The sequence below is a fragment of the Ovis aries genome, chromosome X (genome assembly GCF_016772045.2).
Source record: "Ovis aries strain OAR_USU_Benz2616 breed Rambouillet chromosome X, ARS-UI_Ramb_v3.0, whole genome shotgun sequence".
Taxonomy (NCBI): Eukaryota; Metazoa; Chordata; class Mammalia; order Artiodactyla; family Bovidae; genus Ovis; species Ovis aries.
The window spans coordinates 13,479,358-13,493,574 of record NC_056080.1 but is presented as its reverse complement, the minus strand read 5'-3'; the positions used below and the strand labels follow the sequence as shown (position 1 = coordinate 13,493,574).

Below are 14,217 nucleotides of genomic sequence, written 5' to 3'. Positions count from 1 at the left end.
CAGATGGGTCACCAGATCCCACATTCAGCCCATAGATAGTTCTGTAAGCACCATCTTTTCATATATTGAAAATTACATTTTCGTACCAGTTGCTCTAATTGCTCCAATTTCAATACAACCCTGTAGAGCCCATTCTAGCTTTTTCCCTTTTCATAACCCAAAGGGTTAGAGAAAATACAAATCTGGCGGGATTTTTTTTTTTTTTTTGGTCAAGGTTGCAGATATGGGAAAGTCTGAGTTCTTAGCACCATCAGGATCACCTGGAAAAGGGTGATAAGATAGACTCTGTGTTAAATGCAAACTGTATGACATGCTTGACAATGTACCAAGAACACAGTTATTGGCAGAAAGGCCAAATTTTGCAAACTGGTATAGATTTTCTTCCAAAACAAATGATTGCCTTTGGCATGTTTCATAGAAGGTTGCTTCTCAGATGCACATTTAAGCAGGTTAGTCTTGTTTCTTGACAAGCAATTACAAGAAAAATATATTTGTAAGGCAGTTCTGAGGTTGTTTCTTAGAGCCCTACCCTACTATGTGTATTTATTAATCATACATTTTCTTGAGCACCTAACACTGTGGATGTACTTTATCAGCCTACTTAGAGACCACAAAAACCTGCTAAATACTAGATTACTGTTCCCCCGCTTTACAGATCAGGAAATTGAGGTTCAAATGATTTTTGTAACTTGTACATTTTGCCAGAGATAGTGATTGAGGCAAGACCTGAACCAAGGCAGTGGGGCTCCACTGGCCCCATGCTTATCCATCACATTCAAACTGCCCGCCATAAACTTTTGGAGAATTATGTCATCTGAGCAACAACATTCTGCATAATGATAACAGATTGGCTTCATTACCAAAAGGAAAGAATTATCTAGGGGATTTCAAACAAAACCATTTTCCCTGACCCCTTAAGATTATCCTTTCTGGCATATAGGATATTGAGTCTTAGGGTAGAGGTAAAGGTGGGGCGGGAGGCAGGGGCAGAAGGAAAGTGGGAAAGTTCATGAACCAGCTTTGTCCTTCATTTTGCCTGTTCGGAGTTACTGGATTCAATCACTGGGCAGCATTTATTTGAATGAAATGTATTCCTTAGGAAAACTGCCCCCAAAGCCAGAGAGATGGTCTGTGCTCCCTGTCTACCCACAGCACCACACCCCTGTGTCACCTGAGAGTGGCTGGCCGGAACACCTTATGCAGCTGCCAGCTCCCCACCTCTTCCCTCAGACCTCCTGTCCTCACAGTAGGAGGAAGAGTACTGATCTTGACTCTGAGCTTGATGTGTATTTCAGATTGCTGGGCTGATCGGTCTCCACTTCATGAAGCGGCAGCTCAGGGGCGCCTACTGGCCCTGAAAACTTTAATTGCACAAGTAAGTAAATGAAAGACTTGATCCTTTGTGCTTGTGCTATAATCAGGCTTTACTCTTAATCAGCTTTAAAGGTAGCAGGGATATTGCTGGCTCCATCTGGGTCCCAGCACGACTGTTGTAGATGGATGTATCCTCTCCCAACTCACTGTTTGTTCCTCCTGCCTCTCCTTTCTTGGGGAACTGGCTGATTTTCGGCTCATTTCCATCCTTCCCCTTCTGGGTCTTTTTTTCGCATCATAGAACGTTTCCCCATGAGGCTCATGGAGGATGCTCTCAAACTTATGTTGCACTGACTCACCTTATTCTCTCCCATTGTGCCTTAATAGCAGCCTTGAAGTTGCATTTATCAGCTATTGTTGTGCAACAAAGATCTTGAAACATAGTGGCTGAAAAGGACAAACACTTAGATTCTCATGGTCTCTTTAGACTGAGGAGCAGCTTAGCTGGGTGGTTCTGGCTCCAAGTCTCTTGGCTCCAAATCTCTTAGAGCCAGAACCAAGGTGGTTCAGGCTGCAGAGTGTCAGCCAGGGCTGCAGTCATCTCACAGCTTGACCAGGGGAAGGATCTGGTTCTAACCTCACTTAAGAGGTTGTTGGCCATTTACAATGCCTTGATGCATGGGCCTCACCTTGGGACTGTGTCACAAGATGGTAGCTGGCTTCTTCCATAGACATGAGAGACAGCCTAAGAAGGAAGTCTCAGTACATAGCCTGTAGCCTATCTCCAAAGTGACATCTGATTGCTTCTGCCATATTCTCTTCATTAGCTGGGAGTCAGTAAATCCTGCCCACACCCAAGGGGAGTAGAGTATACAAGAGAGCCAATACCAGGAGGCAGGAGCCATCTTGATCACTGGGAGCCATCTTAGAGGCTCACTACCTGATGATCCACTATTTCAAGAGCAGACATGAAATAGGTCAACAAGTGGGTAGATGTTATTCCTTAGGAAAGATTTATTCAAATCATAGTTACTAAGGCTATTTTATGTATGGCTATCCCTAGGAGAAGGCAATGGCGTCCCACTCCAGTACTCTTGCCTGGAAAATCCCATGGGCGGAGGAGGCTGGTGGGCTGCAGTCCATAGGGTCACTAAGAGTCAAACACGATCAAGCGACTTCACTTTCACTTTTCACTTTCCTGCATTGGAGAAGGAAATGGCAACCCACTCCAGTGTTCTTGCCTGGAGAATCCCAGGGACAGGGGAGCCTGGTGGGCTGCCGTCTGTGGGGTCGCAGAGTCAGACACGACTGAAGTGACTTAGCAGCAGCAGCAGCACTGTGAATATAGTTAAGTATCTGTGAGATTGATGAAAGCATCCACAGTCCATTACTTTGTTTTAGAGTCTATGTGTGTACAGAGGAAGTAAGTCATTAGAGCTTTTTTCCCCACATCCTAGGTACCACCAAAGCTGGCTTTCTTATTTTGAATAGAAACAGCTGGACACACTGCTCTTTTTCTCTGTGTGTGTGCCTTTTTTTCCTTTCTCCCTTGAGTTGTGTTACTTCTCAAGAAAGTAGAGGCAAAAGGGAAACAGTACTGCCAGTTGAATGGACTTTGCACTTGATTTTATCACTTGCTCATTTATTTTTAAGTACTTATAATTTATTTGGTTCGATTTTTTCCTTCCAGTTTTATTGAGATATAATTGGCCAAGAGCCCTGTATAAGTTTAAGGTGTACAGCATAATGATTTGACTTAACACGTCATGGAATGATTACCACAGTAAGTTTAGTGAGCATCTGTTGTCTCACACAGATCCCACACTGAAAAAATTCTTTCCCTTGTGATGAGAACTTTCAGCATTACTTTGATATATAACACACAGCAGTGTTCATTCTTTTCATCATGTTGTACATTCCATCCCTAGTACTTATCCCTGGAAGTCTGTACGTTTTGACTCCCTCCATCCAGATCTCACCCCCACCCTCTCCTCTGGTAACCACAAATCTGATCTCTTTTTCTGTAAGTTCACTTGCTTTTGAAGTATAATTGACCTACAACACTATGTTAGTTCCTGTTACACCACATAGTCGTTTGCTCTTTCTGTACATTTCAAAATAATTACCATGAGAGGTCTAGTTATCCTCTGTCACTAACGATATTACAGAATTATTGACCATATTTCCCATACTGTACGTTTCATCCCCATGACTCATTTGTTTTGTAACCAAAGGTTGGTACTTCTTCTCATCTGTTTCTCTCTTCCTCCTCAGTCATTAAGCACTTAAAATGTTACTTGGTTGGAATATTTTTAATATGTGACATATTTACATAGCTTAAAAATTAAAATGATAGGAACCTCCCTGGTGGTCCGGTGGTTGAGACTCTGGACTGCCAGTGCATGGGGCATGGGTTCGATCCATGGTCGGGGGCTGGAGTCACGCGTGCCACACAGACAAAAGGAAAATCAAATGACAGAAAAGCATACACAGTGAAAAGTCGTGCGTTCACTTCCTTCCTCCAATCTCCCCACCTCAATATTTTTATTAGTTTTTGGACTGTAACCATCCTCTGTGCATGGAATTCTCCAGGCAAGAATACTGCTGGAGTGGGTTGCCATTTCCTACTCCAATTAGTAAATATACTTTTTCTTTTAGAACACTTTTAAAGAACAGTTGCAAAGATAGTACACAGAGTTCCAGCATACCCTTCACTCAACTGTACATAACCCTGGTAACTAGTCAAAAATAAGAAATGAACATTAGTAGAACACCACTAACTAAACTACAGACTACTGGGATGACACCAGTTTTCCCACTGAGCTCCTTTTTCTTTTCCAGGATCCAGTCCAGGCTATCACATTGCTTTTAGCACTTTATTTTTAACTGTACTTCAAAAGCATGTTGGTTTCTATAGTGTCCTACAAAATGTAAAGAACATTCTTCATGGAGAATTTTTCACCTTTTTCATAGCACATCCGTCTTATTTACCCTTACACACTGGTAAGCATTCTATTTTCTACTCTGTTTTACATACAGATAGTTTGATGTGCTATGAGCAAAGCATTAAACCAAGGATCAGGAGCTTGTGATGATCACACCGGCTGTCACCGACAGCTTGGGAACCTCAGATCTTATCAGTAATTTGAACTCTGCTCCTCCGTTTTCTCATGTGATTCTCTGTAGCTCATTTTTCAGGCCTGTCCACTATTTCTTGTTGTTCAATTGCTCAGTCATGTCTGACTCTGTGACCCCATGGACTGCAGCACACCAGGCTTCCCTGTCCATCACCAACTCACGGAACTTGCTCAAACTCATGTCCATCGAGTTGATGCCATCCAACCATCTCAATCCTCTGTCGTCCCCTTCTCCTGCTCTCAATCTCTCTCAGCATCAGGGTCTTTTATGATGAGTCAGCTCTTCGCATCAGGTGGCCAAAGTATTGGAGCTTCAGCATCAGTCCTTCCAATGAATATTCAGGACTGATTTCCTTTAGGATGGACTGGTTGGATCTCCTTGTAGTCCAAGGAACTCTGAAGGGTCTTCTCCAGCATTGTACAAGTGCAGGGATTCTGAGAGTTTGCACAGGATCAATGTTTTTTCCCAGCACACTGCTGCCACCTTGTGGAATTTTTTGGGCCAAGCTCCAGGGCTTGCGGGATTCTGGTTGCCCGAGCAGGGATTGAACTGGGAGCGAGGTTGGAGGGGGCACTCGGCAGTGAAAGCATGGAGTCCTAACCACTGGTCTGCCAGGAAGTTTCTTGTGGACTACTTTTTAACATGCTGTAATTTTTATTTTCTTAAAATGAAAATATATATGGGAAAAGGAAAAGAAACCTTGTATTAGATATCCAATTGTAAATACATAGCACATCTCTGGGGTAGTGACGTCACATTCAGGACATAAACATAGACAGACCAGTGAGGCACAGTGGGCAGTCCCAGCTGCTGGCCGCTGGAGGGATGCAGCCAGCACCATGGAGGTCTGATAAGAGGGGTGGGAGCAGATTGGGCTTTGGGGTTCAGGATCATGCACTAGGTTTTGGAGGGTTTCAGTTGTGCTTTTGATAAGCACAAATTGACTGGGTCCTGGCAGAACCTAAATGCTTTTACAGACTAACAGTGGTGATCATGAGGAAGTGGTAAGGGCTAAGTTGTTAGAATCAAGACATGGGGATTTCCCTGGCAGTCCAGTGGCTGACTCTGTACTTCCAATACAGGGAGCACGGGGCGCAGGTTCAGCTCCTGGTTGGGGAACTGATTCCCAGATGTCACAGTGCAGCCCCCCCCCACCCCCCAAATAGAATCAGGGCATGAAGTCAGCACTGCCTGGCAGCTAGGTTGAGCCTAGCATCTCTCACGTGGACTCCAAGGGGAGGAAAGTGGAGCACAGCAGGATGCGGAGGGCAGATGTGCTAGGACTGGGCGTAGATGTTGGGATCTGAGGAAGGAGATGAGTGTCAGTGGAGGTGTGACGGTCAGCATCACTGCTACTATGGCACCAGAATCCCGGGAGCACTGTCTGCTTTGCTGACTACTCTTGAGCCTGAGCGGCATCTTTCTGTGCCAGATCCGGTTGTACCCCCCACCCTGGGACTCTGCCACCTGGATCGGAAAGACTCCACATGTGACAGGAGGAGGAAGAAAGGGGAAGTGGGTAGATGAGGAAGACGAAGGAAAAAGTACAAGATGAAGGGAAGAAGAAGGGAGCCAGAAAGTCCTTGATTACCAAACAGGGTGCATGTCTTACAGGGACCAAAGTGACTGTCAAGTCTGTTTAGCTGTGGAAGGTCTACAGCCAATATATGAATAGCAGGGTTCTGGCTGGGTTTCTCCACCCCACCACGATTTCTGTCTCCCCACTAAGCTCTTAGAGGAAAGAGATCCGTGTTATAAGCTTTGAAGCCCCAAATGCTGGCACATCGCCCGGTCCAGAGTGCTGAATGAACTTATGCTGAATCAGTGAATCAGAGGCTCCTAGCCATGTTTCGATTTCCCTGGTCATGGCCTCTACTCCTCTCTAGATGGTATCTGCGGTCTGAACACTCCACCAACAAGACCCACAACCTTGTTTCCATTCTTACTGCTGACACAGCCTTTAACCCACTTCTCTCCAAATTGTAGGGCGTCAATGTGAACCTGGTAACAATTAACCGGGTCTCTTCTCTCCATGAGGCGTGCCTTGGCGGACATGTGGCCTGCGCTAAGGCCTTACTGGAGAATGGTGCCCACGTGAGTAGCAGCCCTGCCTGCGGGTTTGGTGCCCTGGGACAGCTCCTAATCCCTAAAGACCCATCACCTTCCAGAATGCGCTTATCTGCGGTGGGGTGTGCAGGCCTGGCCCATCTGGGCGCATGTTCTTGGATGGTCAGGAAAATACTGCTGGTATATTCCTTTCTTCAGCCTCTTTAGTAGTAGGAGTTTAGTTGCTAAGTTGTGTCCAACTCTTTGCAACCCCACAGACTGTAGCCCATCAGGCTCCTCTGTCCATGGGGTTCTCCAGGCAAGAATACTGGAGTGCGTTGCCATTTCCTTCTCCAGGCGATCTTCCCCACCCAGGAATCGACACTGGGTCTCTTGCATTGCAGGCAGATTCCTTACCGACTGAGCTATGGCCTCTATGTTCCTGTGCAAATGTTCAGATGAGGTAATTCACAGAATTCATTCAAAACTGATATTAACTTGGGGGTTAAAAATAACAGCCTGAGTGAAAGTCATTTGAAAACTGATCTTGGAAAATTTATTTTAAAAACCCTTAAAAGAACACATTTTAAAAGAACAAAAACCACTTTTAATTCAGCATTGTACACCCACAACGATTTTTATTGAGCAAAATTAGCAGACTAAATGAGCTTGTAATAAAATAGTACCATGGAAAAGCAGTACAAAGTGAACTTTATTTTAAAATTCTCTCCTTTTCAAGGAGTGACTGAGGGGCTGTACAGATATCAGAATAGAATTATGAATTTAATACTTGTGAAAATCTCAGTGACCTTTATTTAGTTACCAGATACTGATTTTTAAAAATTTTAATTGGAGGATATGATTTTCAGTGTTACATTAGCACCAGATATTGTTTTGATGTTAATTTCATTTTTAAACTCAGCCCTTATATTCTTTTCTTTGTGAACTGTAACGTTTTTAAGTGCTTAATGAAGATATGTCTTTGCGTTTTATATGGAAGTTGGGTTTCTGCTGGTAGAACTGAATGTAACAGTCGTCCTTAGGCAAAGTGATTTTCCTGATGCCACAGTGGTTGTGTATGTTCATTAGGTTGTGCTTCTCTGAGGGCAAGGTTGGGTGGGGGCCATTTCCTGTCAAGCTAGGTCATTGGAGTCACAGGTGAGAAATTGAGGAGCCTCTTGGAGGTTCTGTGGGGGACAAAGAAAGGAGAACAACATGGTCTCTTGTCTTTGGCAGTCTCGTGAGGTAACAGTCAGTAAATATTATCTTCTTTAACATTCAGATCAGAATAAGAGAGGAATAAGAGAAACTTGATTTATCAATAGAAAATTCCTCAGAATGGGCAGTTCCACAGGTATCTCGAGCTTGGTGCATCCGAAACTGTGCTTATCATGATCTTCCCTCTAGGACCGGCTCCTCTTCTTGGATTTGCAGCCTCAAACCTGAAGTCATCTTCATTCTTCCATCTCCCCATCTGATTAATCACAACATCCCAGGAATCCCTAGAGTGTATGAATTTACCTATACTTGTCCCTGTCCTTGTTTGTCTCTGCCATCTTAGTATCTTATTTAACTTTCCAATTCAATGGGGGCTATCCTGGCACTGTGGGGAAATATCTTGTTTCTGAAACAAGACAATTTAGGATCCTGTTGATCACAAGCATATATCCTTAGTTGTTGAGGCAAAATGGTTTGACATTCAACCCTCATTGTCCTATATTTCAGTCTTATCAGAGTCTCCCCACTGAATGCCTTGATTCCGGAATGTTCTTTTCAATCTGTTGCTAATACTCAAAGATGCCTCCCAGCTGTGCTGGTTCTCACAGGCCTCTCAGATAGCTGGAAGGCACTGAGGTTGGTTAAAGACACCATGGGTTGTTTTTTTTTTTTTCACTTAATTTATTTATTTTAATTGGAGGCTAATTACTTTACAGTATTGTAGTGGGTTTTGCTATACATTCACACAACTCAGCCATGGGTATCCTCGGGTCATCCCAGTGTACTGGCCCTGAGCACTCTGTCTCATGCATTGAACCTGGACTGGAGATCTGTTTCACATATGAGAATATACATGTTTCAGTGCTATTCTCTCAGATCATCCCACCCTCGCCTTCTCCCGCAGAGTCCAAAAGACTGTTCTTTACATCTGTGTAAAAACACCATGTTGGTGGCTATTTTCTTTGTGTGTTTTGCCTGGTCACAATCTCTTCAGGAGTCATTTTGGCATATGCAGTTTGTGTGGATTATAATAGACCAGAAAGGAAATCTGTGGCAAGAAAGAACTATGGGGGAATCACTGAGGAGATTTTTTTGTAAGCACAGCTTCTGGGACCTTACGCTAGATGATTTTGGTAGTACTTTTCATTCCTGACCTGTTTGTTCATGATTGGGAGGGGGAGTCAGCTCCATATGAATGGAAAGCGGAAATAATTGTTGTTGCAGATGTTTATTGAATGCTTACTGGGCACCAGGCAGTGTTCTAGGTGTTTCACATATAGGAACTCAGCTGATCCACCCAATAACCTTATGAGGTCATTTCTTTTATGGTCCTCATTTTACAGATAAGGAAACCCAGGCACTGGAGGTTACTATCCCAAGCAGGATCTCTGAGCACACAAAAGAGAGCTGGGATCTGAACACCAGCCATAGTTGTTCCAGAGACCGTGTTCAACACCACAATATAGGATCACTCCTTAACAGCCAGGAGGCTCCTAAGAAGCTCTAGAGTACCTCTGAATACATTTAAAAAACTGTCCCCTTTTGCCCCACTTGTGATGCTATTTATAGGTGACAGTTGATAGACTACTGGTACCTAAAAAACAATTCTGTAAAGACATAGAGTTGTCTCACTCATTGACCAGCATGGCACGTTTCCCCACGCAGTTACATAAGAATGCACGCTGGGAGACGGTGAGAAAGAAAGAGCAAACTGTCTGGTTCTCTCTTTGCCCATCATTAGGTCAATGGGGTGACAGTTCACGGAGCCACACCCCTCTTCAATGCTTGCTGCAGTGGCAGTGCTGCGTGCGTCAACGTGCTGCTGGAGTTTGGCGCCAAGGCCCAGCTCGAGGTGCACCTGGCCTCACCCATCCACGAGGCAGTGAAGAGAGGTAAATGGGGCATCGTATCACACACACAACATTGAGGGGCTCCCTTCAGTCTGCATGAATCAAGGGTAGAGTGTTCACCTTGCAAGGATTTCCCAGACCTTCTTCACCAGGAGCCTAGGTGTGGCTTAATTAATCCTACAGCAGTAACTTCAATAGGAAATAACACCAGGGAATGACATAGTTTTTCTTAGAGCTGGGAATGGCTGTCTGCCTCAGCCGTCCTGTTTCCTGGGCTCAGTCTCAGTCGGCTTTACTTGAGGCTCTTTGCTGGTGTAGGTGGGAGCTGGTGGAGTTGCGCGTACAGGGGTAACTTCCATGAGTTGTGCTGTGTTTCTGTCTCTGTCCTCACTAGAAGAGAACAGCTCATGCTCCAAAGCCCATAAAACATCAACCACGACCATAAAATTAATTATGAAAGTGTCTGAAAGCCCAGACTAATTGTTTCTCTAATGGAAGATTAAAGGTGACTGTCCACAACAAGCAATATATTCTAGATGAGCTGGTGGCTCTCAAGGTCATTAGTTCTTGAAAAAAAGTTCCAGCTTTAAAAAGCATGCCATTGGAAACCTTGAATGGACTCTAGATTTCTATAGTCTCATAGAAATGATGGAAAGAGTAAAATTAAGGAATTAGAAAAACGATGTGCAGAGACTTCCTTGGTGGTTTAGTGACTGAGACTCTGAGCTCCTGGTGCCGATGGCCTGAGTTCAATCCCTGGTCAGGGAGCTAGATCCATGTGCTGCAACTGAAGATTCTGCATGCCACAACTAAGACCTGACTTAGCCAAATAAGATACCTATGTGCATAGACTAGACATGAGCAAGAAGAGCCATCGAAAGGCCAACACCATTTGTCAGAGGTAACAGCCAAAGAAAAACATTTCTGTTAACCAGCCGTGAAGATGTTCTCTTGTATTGAGATCAGAAATACAGTGGAGGGAGTTCACTGGTGGCATAGTGCTTAGGTGGCATCGGCTCTTTCACTGCTGGGGCCTGGGTTCAGTCCCTGGTCGGGAACTGAGATCCTGCAAGCTGTGTAGTACAATCAAAGTTTTTTAAAAATTTTAATTAAAAAGAAGAAATACAATGGAGAAGTTAGAACACTGCAGAACAGTGATTTTTGCTGGTATAATGAGGGTTAAAGTATTTCAAAAGGCAGTAATGAAAGATATGTCCTAGGTTGTTAAACCTGTCACTTGGTTAAATTATTATTATTTTTTTTGCAGAGGATTACTATCAATGATAGGGCTTCCCAGGTGGCACAGTGGTAAAGAATCCTCTTGCAATGCCAGAGACTCAGTTTGATCCCTGGGTTGGGAAGAACCCCTGGAGAAGGAAGTGGCAACCCACTCCAGTATTCTTGCCTGGAAAATCCCATGGACAGAGGAGCCTGGTGGGCTACGGTTTATGTGATTGCAAAGAATCAGACATGACTGAGCGCATGCACACACGCGCACACGCACGCACGCACACACTATAAATGATACAAAATCCCCAAATCTCAATGTAAAATCTCTATGGTTTTGCTGTCCTATACATATTTGATAAACATTTCTTAATAATCGATGCTGATTATTTCCCAAACTTAAAGTAAGTCCTTTAAGTTGTAGGGAAATAGTCTACTTTGGAAATGAAATGAGAGTGTTTAAAATATTTTAAATTTTGATTTGAAGTAAAATTTATTATTTGCATTTCCATCCACAAGTTTTAAAATAGATAAATATTGGGAATCGTTTGAATTAAGTAGTTCTGCAGTGTTTAGATGGTTATATATGGAGTGCTTGGTATCTATGTGTGTGACATGTATATACATATACATATATATATACTTATGAACAATGAGTTCCTGTGTCTCCTCACATTTTTTTCTGTCATAAAAACATGTTAGGGCCCAGGGTCCACAGAACAGAAGAACAAATAGCAAATTTATATTCTAGATACTATATTAGTACCAGTCATTTGACTTTTATATCATTTTAAAAAATCTTCCTGAGAATAATTAAATTTAACTCAAGCTAGATTCAATTTCTTCTGTTAAAAAAGGGACAAGAATTATTTTAAAATGTTTATTAGATGTACTGTATTTACCAGGTAGTTTTAGGTCCTGATTAGCTATTATTTCTGAATTCTTACAGCTGTAAACCTCTATGAACAAGTGGAGGGGGGTGGTCAGTCTGAGTTAGTACTTTGACAGATCAATGCTATAATCCGGGTATAAAATTACTTGGTTGAACAAATAGTTTTGAATTTGCAGAATCTTTATTTATAGGTTTAATGCATAATTATGCTTAATTCAGAATTTGTGATAAGTCAAGCAGGCTTGATGAAGCTTACTTTTATGTCATCTAAGAAAAGGTTGGCTAAGCTAATCAACAATAAGATTTTTTTTAAGGAGACATTTAAACCTTCAAAAAAGAACAAACTCTTTGTAAAACTCCTGTCAATACCTCAGAAGCAATTGCTTCCAAACAAATTTTCATATGCTTCAAATTAATCATGTCTGTCTATTAATGGGGCCAACTCTCGGAGGATATTGCTTGCTTGTATAGTTCTTGTTAGCTGCTAAACTTAGCCACTAAAGTGCATTTGAATAGATTTTATACTTTAAGCTTTTTATTAATTCTCATAAGTCTTCCAGGTTAACCAAAATAAGGAGGTGCATGGCATGGCCATCCACCCAATCTTACATACATGGGCAAAGAAGAGGAGAGATTTGTAATGGAGAAGGATGGGTCAGGGTTGGGCCTTGGATCTGCTGCTGCTCCTGCTAAGTCGCTTCAGTCGTGTCCCGTCCCTGGGATTCTCTAGGCAAGAACACTGGAGTGGGTTGCCATTTCCTTCTCCAATGCATGAAAACGAAAAGTGAAAGTGAAGTTGCTCGGTCGTGTTCGACTCTTAGTGACCCCATGGACTATAGCCTACCAGGCTCCTCTGTCCATGGGATTTTCCAGGCAAGAGTACTGGAGCGGGTTGCCATTGCCTTCTCCACCTTGGATCTGAGCACTGGCTTTTCAGAGTAATAGTAGCATGAGTCATTTGTCCCCCTGGGTCTTGTAGCCTCTGCCTGTAAACCAGGGACTTATTATAGAGAGTGATTTCATCTGTATTCCTTGGAACCCTTGGTTTGGTTGGAGGTACCTCAAAGGCTGCGAGGAAGAATTTCAGTGGGGGATGCATGGGCATGCTCTTTTTTTTAATGGTTTTATTTTGGAAATTTCTAAGATTTCTCCCACTCCCCAATTTTTTTCTGCTACCAAAAAAAAAAAAAATCTACGTTGTTTCTAAAGCCCATTCCAGATAACCAATAATTCTGTGAATAGTTAATATTTTCCTTACTTGAGTGAGGTTTTCTTGTGTTCTACCAGGAAATAGAGAGTGCATGGAGATTCTACTGGCAAATAACGTTAACATTGACCAAGAAGTGCCTCACCTCGGAACTCCCTTGTATGTGGCTTGCACCTACCAGAGGCTTGACTGTGTGAAGAAGCTTCTAGAATTAGGTAACTTCCAGTAGTCTTTTCATGAGAAGAACTGAATAATCTTGCTCTTCCATGGCTTCACAGACCAAGTTCTTGTCAGGCTGGACAAAATTCTGACAGCATTTGATGTTTCAGTGCTTAAAATGGAACTTCAGAGATGAGTGTCTGTAGTTCTCAGTTGTGCTTCCTTTGACATTGGCTCCATTTACCTGGTGTGGTTCTCCTTGGTGTCCTCAAGGGAGAGCAAGAGTTTCTTTCCCATAAATCCAAGGGGAAAACAACCAGTTGTATTTAACTGGCTCTTTTTGAGTCACATGCCCATCTCTGAACCAATCATGGTGGCCAAGGGAATACTCTGACCAGATTGGCTTAGGCCTAGATTTCAGTCTGCACAGCAGTGGTTGAGCTTCGCTGGAAACAGAGTAGCTGGGAATCACAGAAGATGTTTCCCCAGAGGGAAATCTAGGTGTGGTTACCAGGAGGATCAGTTCAGTTCAGTTCAGTTACTCCATTGTGTCCAACTCTTTGCAGCCCCATGGACTGCAGCATCACCAACTCCCAGAGCTTGTTCAAACTCATGTCCATTGAGTTGCTGATGCCATCCAACCATCTCATCCTCCGTTGTCGCCTTCTCTCTCTGTTGTCTCCTTCCATCTTTCCCAGCATCAGAGTCTTTTCCAGTGAGTCAGTTCTTCGCATTGGGTGGCCAAGGTATTGGAGCTTCAGCTTCAGCATCAGTCCTTCGAATGAGAATTCAGGACTGATTTCCTTTAGAATGGACTGGTTGGATCTCCTTGTTGTCCAAGGGACTGTCAAGAGTCTTCTCCAACACCACAGTTCAAAAGCATCAATTCTCCAGCACTCTGCCTTCTTTATGGTCCAACTCTCACATGTGTACATGACTACTGGAGAAACCATAGCTTTGACTAGCAGACCTTTGTCTGCTTTTTATATGCTGTCTAGTTTTGTCGTAGCTTTTCTCCCAAGGAGCAAGTGTCTTTTAATTTAGCAGACAGTTCCCATAGAATACTTTAGATTAATCCTGCTAAATTATTTAGTCATTTTTAAATTCTCAAAGACATATACAGAAACTGAGAGTCCAAGGAAAAGTGAAAGATCTTGAAACTACTA

General features: G+C 43.1%; 1 protein-coding gene across 13 annotated transcripts in view; it reads left to right on the top strand.

The window, feature by feature from the left end:
- ASB11 (ankyrin repeat and SOCS box containing 11) overlaps positions 1 to 14,217 on the top strand; it is a 32,446-nt gene that overhangs the window by 10,996 nt on the left and 7,233 nt on the right. For 8 of the 13 annotated variants that reach the window (XM_060407516.1, XM_012106253.4, XM_012106254.4 and 5 more), the window contains 4 exons: positions 1,296 to 1,375; positions 6,439 to 6,546; positions 9,458 to 9,608; positions 12,973 to 13,107. In XM_060407516.1, the coding sequence (XP_060263499.1) occupies positions 1,296 to 1,375; positions 6,439 to 6,546; positions 9,458 to 9,608; positions 12,973 to 13,107 (474 nt within the window). The remainder of the gene's footprint in view (positions 1 to 1,295; positions 1,376 to 6,438; positions 6,547 to 9,457; positions 9,609 to 12,972; positions 13,108 to 14,217) is intronic. The other 5 variants (XM_060407517.1, XM_027963638.2, XM_060407518.1 and 2 more) reach the window with 3 other exon arrangements.